The sequence below is a fragment of the Phaethon lepturus genome, unplaced genomic scaffold (assembly GCF_000687285.1).
Source record: "Phaethon lepturus isolate BGI_N335 unplaced genomic scaffold, ASM68728v1 scaffold50065, whole genome shotgun sequence".
Lineage (NCBI taxonomy): Eukaryota > Metazoa > Chordata > Aves > Phaethontiformes > Phaethontidae > Phaethon > Phaethon lepturus.
In genome coordinates, this window is record NW_010542382.1 from 22931 (window position 1) to 36165 (window position 13235).

The window sequence follows — 13235 nt, forward strand, 5'->3', positions numbered from 1 at the left end:
TGTGGGGCGGCTATGGAGGCAGCTGCCGTGCTGTGTGTGGGGCCGGGCCCTCCCAGCCGCCCGGGAGCGCCTAGCGGTAAATAATAAAACCAGCTGGGTTTATAAGCTGGGCTACTTTGAATTCTCCTCAGGGAGATGCTTGAGGGCTTTGGATTTTTTGAGGGCTGATAGAGTGTTAAGAGTTTACTGTAGTTGTGGCTCAGAACTCACCACTGGCCCAGGCAGGCCTGGTCTTGGCAGAGGTCACAGATTCACTCTGTAGAAGAGGCATTTTGTAATGCACTGAAGCCCTGGTAGCATTTAGAGCATTGGTTCAGTACTTGCCCATGGGTCTGCCTGTTCAGGGTGGTATGCAGAAATCTGGGGCTCCCACCCCAGTATTTGTGCATGGTGTGACCCCCCGCCAGATCTTGAAGAAAAGGAAAATCCCAGGACTGTCTTGAGTTGCTGGGGGGTTTCTGCTGGCCACGGCTGGGGTATCTTGTTCAACGTGGCATGTGTGCACGGCTGGGGAGAGCCTCTGGGTGACTATGACTAGTGACAAGGCACTGGCTGTACAACTAGGATTTTGAAGAGAAATTTAGCTAAAGATGAATTTTGATTAAACAATTTCAGTAAGGCTGGACGAGATGTCCTGATAGAATTCTCACTTGGACAGGGCACTGTACATGTGTTTTAGTATCAGTGCTATTGTACTCCTGTGCAATACCGTTACTGACATTTCTTCATGAATGGCTTTATTTTTCATGGCACTATAGTATCACCGAGCATTTGATGTAGAAAATGCAGGCCTGTCCTAATATGAGGGGGGTTAGATTCATCTAACCATCTAAAAGTAGAAGTGGAATCATTTCCAGTAGGCAGTTCATACAGCGGTTGCTGGGATTGGATGAGTCTTAACCCATCTGTTGCTACTGCCTACAGGGGAAGCCTAACAGTCTAGACACTTAGTTTTTAAATGTCGGCTTTTATACCCATGAGTGCTATTGTTGGACATGCTCACCAGCCACTGATTATTAATATCTGTTACTGAAAAAAATCCATCATACTTTTCTTTACACTTTGCAGCCCAACAAAGAATGTATATGGCAGCTCAAGCAAACACATTTACATTTACATTTTATCAAAGAGAAATACTTAAGAGAAGTAAACGCTATGGCTAGTGTGAACAGCTGTATAGGATGCAAGTGCAAACTTCATAGCATGTCACAAAACAATGACTTTCCCCATTTTTTTGGGTTTGCCATTAGATGACTACTGTGTGCAGTCTGTTTCTTGATCACTAGTAAAAGTAGAATGATGTATGTGACAGGGAAACAAACAGATCATTAAGACTTTTAGTAAAAAGCACATGTATAATAAGTTTGGCAGAGTACCAGAAAAAAAAGAACATTGCCAAGGCAGTAGACTGTCATGTCCCTCTACGTGCAGGCTTATTTTCTAAATAAAAGTTTGTGAATACATCATGGGGACTAGTGTGGCAAATGGTAAACTAGCTTCTATCTAATCCTTGAATAGCTGTTGAAATCCTTAAATAGCTGTTGAGCTCCTTTCAGAAGGCAAGACAAAGAAAACTACTTTGAAATGTCATATTCCCAACAAAAGGTGAGCTAAAGAAGAGGAAAAAAAGGAGGATTATAAATAAAATTTGTCAGTCATATTAAATAGACTATGTCCCTTGACATATGCCGAGGAAGATTAACTGTGACTGTTCTTTTCTTAGAAGGTCTCTTCAACTTTTTCCTTTCTTTCTGTGCTGCTTTATCCTTGGTGAATGTCAGCAGCAGGAAGCTTCTTCAGAGACAATACAGAAAAGTATTTACTGAAAATTTGCAAGACAAATTAGGTTCTAATTTTTGCTACATCTTCTTCCCTTAAAGGATTTGGGATGATGCAGAGATAAGTCAATACCATGCTTGAAACACTGTGTTATTAATTGAAAAGAAACTAAATACATGTTTCAAAATCTGGGATTGTTTAGACAGATGTGCTTCTTTCTAGTCCATCTAATCAGTGAGTGGATCATAGGGAAGACCTAGTGAGTACACACAGAAAATTCTTGACAGTATTGAAATTGAGACTCCTTATCCAAGTACATTGAAATTCAGTTGATTACAGTTAGGAGATAAAACATATCTATTTTAGCCAACAAAAGTATTCTTCCATTACTTTTCTGTATTGGTTTCTCTCTTAAATCTAGACACTACAGTGACTGAAGGTATCAGTCATGATAAGCATTAGATAGTTAATAATGAAAACTTCACATTGAAGGCTAGAATTATGTTGAAAGAACATTAAAAGGGAAAATCTTAAACACCAGGAGAGCTAGAAATGATCAACTGAAGTTTCGGCTTTCAACCATAGCTGTTATATAACACTCTCTTGACCTCATTTTACTGTCAAAGAGAACTCAGTAGCTGGCACTTGAAAGAAATGTCGTCGTTCCCTGTTGACTATAAAAATTGCAGTACTTTGGCATTTTATTTTTATGATGATCCAACCTTTCACTCTACTGCATGTATCAGGGGAATCTTAGGCTTGTCTTACAAACGTGGCTAGGTTATTTTAATCATTTATCTTTGCCCTATATTCAGCTGTTGAGTCTCTGGATAATGTCATCAAAGTGAATGTGACCAGATATTGAATACATAGTTGTGTGTGAGGCAGGAGACACTGTCGTATGAGACCTTGAGATAATCATATAGACTGTGGCAATTTATCCTCTCAGCCAGAAGGAGAAGTTGGACATTTCACAGAAAACCTGGGAAGTGAACATGTATGATGTGCTTATATATTAAATAAGAAAGCAGTTTGGCAAAAACTACTTGTTGTTGTGTAACCAGCTGTGTTTTACTGAGTTCTCCCCTGGTAATGCTCATGTTAGTGTACTGTTTCCAGAATGTCAGTATTTCTGGAATTGTAGGAATGCTGTCATTATCTCTGCTCTTACCTGCTCCTACTCTGGCAACAACACACCAAAATGAAAAGCATACTTTGCATAAATCAGCAGAGCATTTAACTGAAAGTGTAAAAACGTTTATCGGAGGTAGGCAGACAGCACACACAAGAAAGTAGTAATCTCAGTGGGGTTTCTGAAATTTGGCAGCTTTGTCAGAAGTAAAAAATCCTTATTAATCTGCTGCTTGGGAGATTTTAGAAATGCTTTTGTTATGGTAGAAATTAACATACTTTAGGATGAACAGTGAAACAAAATCAGTTGCATCTGTATTTTAAGCCGCCGTTTAGTGTAATATTGATTTGTTTTAAAATAGTAATCCAAATCCAGCTATACATGGCTGAACACCCAGAATAAAGAGTTGGAAGATTGCTGGATATCAAAAAAATGTGTCCATTCACAGAGAAGGAGACTCAGAAAAGGCACTGAAATAAAACAGGAAATTACATATTTTAAAGACAGAAGAGCAACATCCACTTAACCACTTAAAACATTTGTCACACTTAATTTCCAGTTCACAAATACTGGTGAATAAATGTTTGAATTATCAATTATTCATAATACATGGCAAATGCACACTTGAACTTAAACACATACTGCAATTTATAAAGTGAATAAGTGCAATTTAAAATGCATGCAAATTGTTATAAATAGAGGTGTGTTTCATGTAGAACTAAAATTTTTGTAGCCTGTAGGACTTGATGGTTTTTGGAGGTGAAAATATGTAGTGAGAGCTGCAGTGGTTTGCAGAAGATGGAATAAATTTACAGTTAAAAGCTGCACTGGAGCTGTGGATTCTGTCACTGACTATGCTGCATAGTTTCTGGTGATGGAAACTCACTTTAACCAAGTCAGCGAAAAAACCTAAAAAAATTACAGTCTCTGCACCTGCCTATTTTAACTGAAGGTGTTTTACATGATGGCATGTTACATAAACCTAATTTTTCAGATGATTTTATTTTACACTTGAGTGAAAATCCTGCTGTTCAGGACTGATCTGAACCCCTGTGTCTTTCAAATTGGGCCCTGTAAAAGCTGTGAGTTTTGTTTGCTCTGTTACTGAGCTTTGACCTTCAGGACAAAACTGGTTCCGCAACTTGACCAGCAAAAAGTAAGAACTTTACAGCTACTAGTTTGGGTGCCTAACAACCCTTAAGATGTATGCTGAGCTTCTTTCTCAGTTAGTTTCCCGCTTTCTGCCCATTTTCCTCTACAACTCCTAAAAAGAATAAATACATTTTTCTTGGGGCAAAAGTCTATGGCAATTGTATATCCACATCTGATGGAAGAGAAGCTCCTTTTCCGTAGTTTGAACATAAAATATACCACAGATTGTTAAATACGTAGAAAAATCAGTGGCCGCACCTTAAAAGGCACACACCAAACTGGTGGGAACTCTCAGCCGCCATCTTTCTGTTCCACAGCCCCCGTATGGACAATGGAAATGATGATACAACCCCTTCCCTTCACAGCAATGTCTGAAGATTAATACCTGCTTAGGAAGTGCTTGGGTACTACTATAATGATGAATGCTCAAGAAAAACTGGGAATAAACTGGTCTTTCATGCTAGGGCAGTGTTTAATGAGTGAAGTATAAACAAGCTCCAGTATACCCAGTGACTGATGAGGACTTGGCAAAACATACTGTTGATCACTGGTTATCACTGTCCATTGTATGTATTGACAGTGGAAAAATAGTACCAGGCTGTTCAACTAATGCCCATGTCACTGTCAGTCACATAAGGAGGGTTGATTTCTTTCTTCATGCTGCCATACCCTTCCCCTTTCCCTAGGTGTGATGCAGAGGTCACATTTACCCACCTCTTGCATTTGTCTCTGAAGTCATATGTAAAAAAAAATTGAAATCTGTTGATGAAAATCAACCAAGAAATGAGCATTTACTGTGCATTATTTGTTATGCTGTTTTCTTTAAAAATACCTCCAGACCTTAATAATTTCTGAAGTACATATTAAACCGATATGTACATGATTTGCCAGTGTTTCTTGAAGTATTTGGTTAATCATCTTCACACAGAAGACATCAAAACCCAAAGTATGCTCTCTTTTCTGAATGATTAAGCCAGGCTTCCCATAACATTTCACTAACAAGTAGGGCCATGACAGTCTGGTAACAATAAAGTGAAAGGGAAATACCTGTAATCCAGCCTCTGAAGTCATATAATCTGCTGTGGAGAAAAAGAGAAAAAATGGGAAAAGGAAAAAGCAATGATCCCAAAGATGTGAAAAGGAAAGAAAAGGCCAAGATGCAGCTCAAAAGAAATATAGGTTATTTTGATGGGGTAAGTTTTATTATAGGATCAATTGTCGGGGCAGGGATCTTTGTGTCTCCCATGGGGGTGTTAAAGCATTCATTACTCAACGTCGGTGTTGCACTAATGATCTGGACTGCGTCTGGGCTGGTTTCTCTGATGGGTTCCCTCTGCTATGCAGAGCTGGGAACTGCTCTGCCCTTCTCTGGAGGAGAATACAGCCATATTAAAAGAGGCCTTGGATCCCTGCCTGCCTTTGTGTTTATCTGGACATCAACGTTTACCAAGCCAGCATCAAATGCTGCTCGAGCCTTGCTGTTTGCTGAATATGCCACCCAGCCCTTCTATGGCATTTGCCCTGCACCAGAAGTGCTGAAGAAATGCTTGGCCTTGGCCGTTCTTTGGTCCCTGGGGATTTTGAATGGCCGCAGTGTCAAAATGGCTGCTTGGGTGCAGACAGTTTTCACTCTGCTGAAGATGATTTCCTTGTCTGTAATCGCCATCGCTGGCATAGTTCTCCTCGTTGGCGGGAGAAAGGAGAGTCTGGCCAGGTTCGAGGACGCGTTCAGCTCGGAGATCCCCAACGCATCACAGCTTGCCGAAGCCTTCTTCCAAGGACTGTACGCATACGGTGGCTGGTGGTCTCTCAATTATATGGCAGGTATCTCACTCCTCTTCTTTAGATTTTGTTCTGCAGTCACCAACTTGTCTCTCCTTCAAGACCATAAGATAGGGTCTCTCATGTTTCATGGAAGTCCTGTGTTTTTGGGGGCTGTTAGAAGAGGCGTTGTTCCTCTCTGGGGAAGTTTCATGTGTCTTGTGCAGTCTACAGAATCAGACTGATGTTTTCAGAGGAGTACAAGAGCAATCAAAATAGTTCATTTAAAATCTCATGCATAAACAGACTTTTTCTTACCTTAAAATGTTGCATTTTGTCTTTCTCAGTGTCAGTGCATTTTTAGAAAAAGATTAAGATACTCGTGCCAAATTACTTGCACAGTAAGGACCAAATAAAAAAAAGATAATTGATTAATTTGTATTTAAATATCTGTACCTTCTCTGAGGTTATGCAGCTGGTTTGTACATGGACAAATTCATTTTGAATTGTGTTAAAGTAGAGTAATTTTATGGGATATATAGGATGGTCAGTAGTCACTTTCTTGGGAAAAGAGTTTTGCACAGAAGGTGAAAAATCTAAGGAAAGTAGTATAAATCCTTTCATATAACTTGTGCTCAATTTTAAACATTTGAAACCTTTTTGAATATCCATTTACTTATACTATTCTGTATCTGATGACATGTGGCAGTAATAAAGAGCAGTTTTTCATGAAAGCTGCAGAGATAATGTTCATAATGTTATTTATGCACGTCACGAGTTAAATGAATAGTGTTTTATTGTATCATCAGATTTATAGAATTAAGTTGTAAGCAAGTGGATGTTGCTCTTATGTCTTTAACCCTATTTATCCGTTGACCTCTATCACATGTAAAACATTAAATAAACTGAATGTGTGAAATGCTTAACACAAAGTTCAGTGGTGAGAACAATGTGAAAATTGGATTAATGTTTAAAAAAATGACTGTAATTATTACAATCCAGCTATTCCAATTTTAACAATATGCTGCAATGAAAAAGGTGATATAAATCAGCAAAGTATAATTTTGAAATCTTAGGATTTCCTTGAAGGCAAGCATTTAGCTTTGTAAGACCTAGAAAATACAAAATTATTGATAATATATTAATTTATTTTCTGATCAGTTAGCAGTAGTAATAAATACCATACACTGGGCAGCACAGCTGTTTAGGCAGATGCAATCTCTGCAATAGTCCCCTTCTGAACTGAATTTCCTATTTTTCAACAGTAACTTTATTCCTATAAAGCATCAGGTGCCAGCTGGATGGCAGGTCTGTAATGAGGAACAAAACAAATGGAAAGATAAATTTAAATCAGCAATTTTGGTGATTGTCCTCTGCTGGGCTTGAAATTGCTAAGTGTATTTCTTACATTCAAAATAAATCCCAAATTCTTCGACAGTCCATATCTGAATTCCACTGTTGTGCTCATTGAATCCCTCTGGCTCTGTGCACTACAGCCAGCGCTGAGGCAGGCTCGAAGCTGATGTTCTGTGCAGGAGACCGAAATCATATTTGAGGGAGGAAAGGGATTTTTGTCTCCTAAAAATAGCTTAAGCAAGCTGCACATTTGACTTCTCACTTTTCCCCCCTTGTGAGTTATTGGTTGGTAATACTCAGGAAGTCTTCTGTAAATGCTGAGGGAAGCGGGAAGGGGAGAGGGAAGGAGCAGGAAGGGATCAAGGAGTGAAAGAGATGAAAAAGACCCTTTTTGACTGAGATGAGGATGAATGATTAGGATTCTGGAAACCAGCTCCATGTTCTGCTGGGACTATCACATGGTTAGGAATGTGTGCCAGTGCCTCAGTTGTTCAGCTGCAAAATTTAGAGTTTTTTCTTACTTGGTAAGTGTAGTTTTAAGCTAAGATGCCAGGCTTAGCACTAAACAGTTTTCCTCTGCCAGCTTTGCCCTGGAAAAGATAATCAACAGCAGAATGCAGCTGGGAATGGCCCCCTTCTAAAGCCACTGCATTACTGCTCTTCTGTCAATACCTTCGCTCTTTCCTGTTGCCTTTTCTGTATTTCCTGATATAGGGACAAAGAGAAAGGTTTTGTACAGGAATAGCAAAATACACTCAGAAAGTCTCAGATCAGGATTCATGAGGTGATGTAAGAACAAATGATGTGATTTGAGAGTCTCACATTTAAGCTAGTGATTTAAAAGTATGGCTGCTTGAAAGTTTCTTACCAAATCTATTTTCTAATATAAGTCAAATATGTGTTTATTCAAATCAAATTTATTAGTACTTTTGTAATTTTTTATCAGCCTAGCAGACATCCATCCATCCCTCCTTCCAAGATAGTTAAAAAAATAGCTAAATAAGAAAAAAAATTTAAAAATGAAAGAAAATTTGGTAGGCTGCTTTGATAATAAACTATTTTGAGAATCACTGTAGGACCTTGCAAGCAACGTAGCTTTAGCAGCCATGATTAGGGGTTGGGGCAGGACTTTGGTATCAGTCTTGTCAAGCTCTGCACAGATTCACTACTGAAACACACTTGCAGAACCTACACTGCTTGCTTTATTAGTCTTTTTATATTGTATTTTTCAGAAGAGATGAAAAACCCTAGCAGAAATATCCCCTTAACTGTGATGACTGCTGTTCCTGCAGTAATTGTTTTTTATTTGCTGGTGAACATCTCATATCTCACCGTCCTCACACCTAAGGAAATTGTCTCTTCAGGTATGGATTTGATTTTTTTTATTAAAAAAGTGTGGTCCATTTGCATACCCATCTGATGTCAATTTACTGGGTTACTTCTGCTCATCTAACTTCACAGTCAGGAAGTTTGGGTTTCATTCTAAGTTTTAACAGAGAATTCTTATTAATTTTGCTGTATGACACAAGTTGGACTGAATGCAGACAGATGTTATGAAGTGTTGAAAATGTTGGCTTATACCTGCACTGTCTAAAAAGAAACCGGAAGTGTATTAAAACCTGGAAAATCAGGTGAAGAGCAGGTCTCTGCTGATTATAGAGGAGGCCTTTGTTCTCCTGTCATTTTAATCCTCTCTCCTCCTTCCTTCCCTACCTCATGGTGTCTCAGGCCAAAGCCATTACTGTTTAGGAGGTGGACAAGTCTACCGTGATAAATAATACGGTAAAAAGAATAGACTATGGGCACAAAAATGTAGACATTTCGTGTGTGTGTGGGATTATTAATGATAAATACTGTGATTCCTTAGAAGAGCCTATACAAAAGTCCAGTGCATGTAAAGCCTCTCTCAGCTCCTGTACCAGTAAGCTGTCTGTGAAAAGGTCCAAGAGGAGCTGTATTTCTCCTTGATTGTCCAAACAGCACCTTTTAAATACCGCTGTAATGAAACTGAGTTGTCAGACCTTGCCTCCAGGAGTGACAAAAAACATACCTCATTTGGATGGATCAATTCCCCCCCCCCGCCCATGAAACTGGCTCAATAACGTAAATGGGAGCGGTGTAACTCAGCAACCTTGTATTATCGCTCAACCATTGTCCTGCTATCTGCTGGGAGAGATGCATGCATTTGCAAATCCATCCTACAGTGAAAGAGGCAGAGAATACCAAGGTATCCATGAATAGCAGCTGCCCAGGTGGCATGACCAGCTCCAAACATACCAGGGGAGCTGTGCTTATCTATGTTTGCTGAGGAGATAGCCTTAAAATTGCTAAATTTAAAAATAATTTAATATTAAAAATATTATTTAAAATTATTTGAAATAATAGCTCTTATTTCAAACATTGCTATACACTGCTGCGGTTCTTGTTCTTTCGCTAAATTTTTTGGGGGGGGTCATTTTCCCTGTCTCTGTTAGCTTCCTATGCTGTGCAGGTCACTGCAAGGCCTATATTCCTCATGGCAGTTGGTTATAGACGCGCTAAATATTAGTCTTTGCTACAATATGGGCTATAGCTAATTTCCAAGCAATATTGAATATCTCTTGTTCAGAAACAATCTTTCACATTTCCCAGTTCCACCCAAAGCAAAATCTCGTTAATAACATGCTCGCTGACGTGTCCCTGCACGTACATGCACTCACGTTGGCAATTTCCTCATAACAGTAGATCATGTCACCACTGTGGTCATGCCGGGGACTAATGCGTTCATTTTCTTTCCCCACATGGCCTTCCCCTTGCTTGTACGTTTGTGATTTGGGGCGGTGAGATGCAGCTTGCTCCCGCTGGGCAGTCCATTACCATGGTATTGGCCCCAGCAGGTTTACCCGGCTTGCTCTTGCGGGCAGCACTCCTTCTTGCTATCACCCCGCCCCAGGAAATGTTTAGCTCCTGAATTAAATATGCTTAGGATTAGATTAGTCGTGTTTGACCACTGTAAGAAAACCCCAGACATTGCTGGTAAATAATAGGTGTTTCTTGTATTTTAAGTTTGGTTTCTGTTGAGTCTTTCAGTAATTCAGAACATGGTACCTACACTACACTAATGTTTTGCTTTCTTGCAGTTGCTGTGGCAGTCACTTGGGCTGATCGAGTGATCCCCTCTGTTGCCTGGATCATTCCCCTCTCTGTTGCTATCTCAATATTTGGTGCCCTCAACAGCAGCATGTTCACACTAGGTCGATTAAGCTATGCTGGAAGTCAGTCAGGACATTTACCTGTTTTAATATCCATGCTTAACATCCACTCCTGTACTCCAGCACCAGCCATGATTTTTTCAACCACCATTGCCTCCATTTTTATCATCCCCTCTGACCTTATTACGTTAACAAATTACTTTGGATTTTCTGCCTGGCTTATGATTGGATTGACTTGTGCAAGTCTGATTGTACTTCGATACCGGGAACCTCATCTACATCGACCATACAAAGTAAATGGAAATAAGTTACAAATTATTTTTACAGATTTTTTGAGTCACAGGTAACGTGCAAAAGTTACGGAGCAAGTGCAAGGCAAAAGTGGATAGTCACTACAAAAATACAAATAATAATTGCAATGTTTAGAGCCTTATTCAAAAACTTAGCTTCACCGTAGAAGGAAAAGAAACAAACAGATGGTCTCTGCCCCAGAGAGCTTGCACTTGAAAACAAGAGTTGGATATGTGCAAAATGGGGGAGATGTGCAAACAACATGAAACCATGCTAGTGTGGAGCAGTAACCAAGAACAGTGTGGGATCCAAGCTGGCCATTCACGGTTAATTGAACCTTGACCTACTCTCATCTTTCCTGACATAACCACAGACATTACAGATACATTTAATTTCCTCTCAATCTAGCTGTCAGAAAGCTGGGTTAGAAGCATACACTTATTGTGAAGGCTGCACCCAACTCTGAGTTTCTTTTAGGAGCCCATAATATCATATGTGGACAAATGGTTTTCAGGTACTGCCTGTCACTTGCTGCTTGATGGTAGGAGTCTGAACAAGTATTTTAGAAAAGATGCCTATCTTGTAGGCACTTTGAGGTCAAATGAATCTTGTCCTGAGTGAGATTGCAGCAGCATGAGAAATGGTACTCTAGTATGGCAAAGAACACATTATTACTCTCATGAATGAGGTATAAAATCACAGTTGGTCTGTTTATTTCCTAAACCATTTTTTTTCTTTCTCTTGCAGGTGTTTCTACCAGTTCCATTTGTGATGGTGGCAATGTCTGTCTTCTTGGTTTTAGCTCCCATAGTCTGGTCTCCAAACCTGCAATATGTTTATGCTTTCCTGTTTATGCTGGGAAGTCTTATTGTTTATCTGCCTTTTATACATTTTAAATTGCATTTTGCATTTCTTGATAAAATTACTTGCCACTTACAGCTCCTGTTGGAAGTCTGTCCTGCTGATGGATCTGCTGAGGGCAAATGTGAATAATGGCAAATGTTTAATCCCAGTACAACTAACAGCCAGTGGAGGATTTTGTTTAGCTGAGACTGTAGAAGGTACGAGTTAGATGCTAGGTGTGATATATAGGCGTGCATGCATGTGTGTATATGTATATACATATATAGTTCAATGTAGATATATTGCATGCTTATATACATGTATATGCATATATGCATAAGCATACATATATAGACATTAGCAATGATTTAATATGTATATATTTTTTATGTGTCTGTCTATATACATATGTATATGTAGATGTATATGCATACTTATTTAATAGGTGCAAAGAATCTCTCTTAAACTGGTAAACTCTGTAAAACGCTTGCTCTTGCTCCTGAAGACACAGTTAAAATTGCACATATTCATGCAGTAATAGAAATAAGACTAAATTACAGCAGAAATAATTATCAATATTATCATATAATAGATAGTAAATACATACTTAACAGCATCACTATATAAATATACTTTTGGTCTCCAAACTAAATTGGCTGGAATATTTTTAGTTCATAGTAGCTTGTTTATTAGAACTTCTGATTTTAAAAGCTTCATACTTCTGTTCATCTGCTACCTTTTCTGTCTGAATTTATTTCTAATAAAAAGCTTTGAAGAACATCATAAAATTGATTGAGATCTTATTTAATCCCAAGAAAACTGTACATGGTGCATCTTAGCTATTTTAGAACAACACGTACAAACTCAGGGTGAAATCATATGAAGCATCAAATAAGGCAATAAGAATTATTTATCCTCCTCATCACAGCAATAAAATTAAAGTGGATTACTTTACTAAATTGTTTAGATCTTAGAATAAATATTACCTTATTCCTTGGTTTGTTTTCAGTATTATTGAGAAATAAGAGCTTTTTTTAGACCCCATCCCCTCCATTTTTGTTTTGATTATGAAAGCAAGGTAAATAATTCTTTATTTTGATAATTGGGCCATATTATGTTCACTGAGTATTTAAACTTAAAAAAAAGAACAAGTACACAAGAAACATCATATACTTAGGTAATTAATCTATTAATATATGCTGTTATTTTTTATAATTACAATAAAACTACATGTGTAAAGCGGTTTTTCAAACCAGTTTATTAAAGCTCAGCAATACAACCAGTAGATGGCTCCAGACTAACATCTGTCTTACACCACAACATTCTGGGTTGCTGGATATTGTACTGGTGAGAGAAATAGTTTTACAGACCATTGTATTATAACACTTACAGTAGAATGAAAAGATTCTTGCTAGAAGATTAAATTCTCTGATATATCAAAAATTCAGAGGTCAGAATAATACATAGACTATACAGAACTACCCAAAGTGTAGGGTACCCATGAGTAATGTTGGGACTCAATTGAAGGTTTAAGAGGATTTGATTTTGCACTGGAACAAGCCCCCAAATGAAAACAAGTACAGGAACAAAGTGGCTTTTCTTACAGCTGGTGATGTACACAGAACGAAAATTTGAAGTAAAAAATAAACCTTTAAAAATGCTGTAGGAAGAAAAGTCCATGCAAGTGAGGAGTGAAGTGAATACAGCTAAGCTGGAGACTGGATCCTGCT

General features: G+C 38.5%; 1 protein-coding gene across 1 annotated transcript; it reads left to right on the forward strand.

The window, feature by feature from the left end:
- The first annotated feature begins 5163 nt into the window (after positions 1-5163).
- On the forward strand, positions 5164-11832 carry SLC7A13 (solute carrier family 7 (anionic amino acid transporter), member 13). The gene is made up of 4 exons (XM_010287987.1): positions 5164-5887; positions 8413-8544; positions 10300-10664; positions 11410-11832. The coding sequence occupies exons 1-4, from the start codon at positions 5164-5166 to the stop codon at positions 11653-11655; spliced, it is 1467 nt and encodes a 488-aa protein (XP_010286289.1). The 3' UTR covers positions 11656-11832.
- Positions 11833-13235: the final 1403 nt, after the last annotated feature.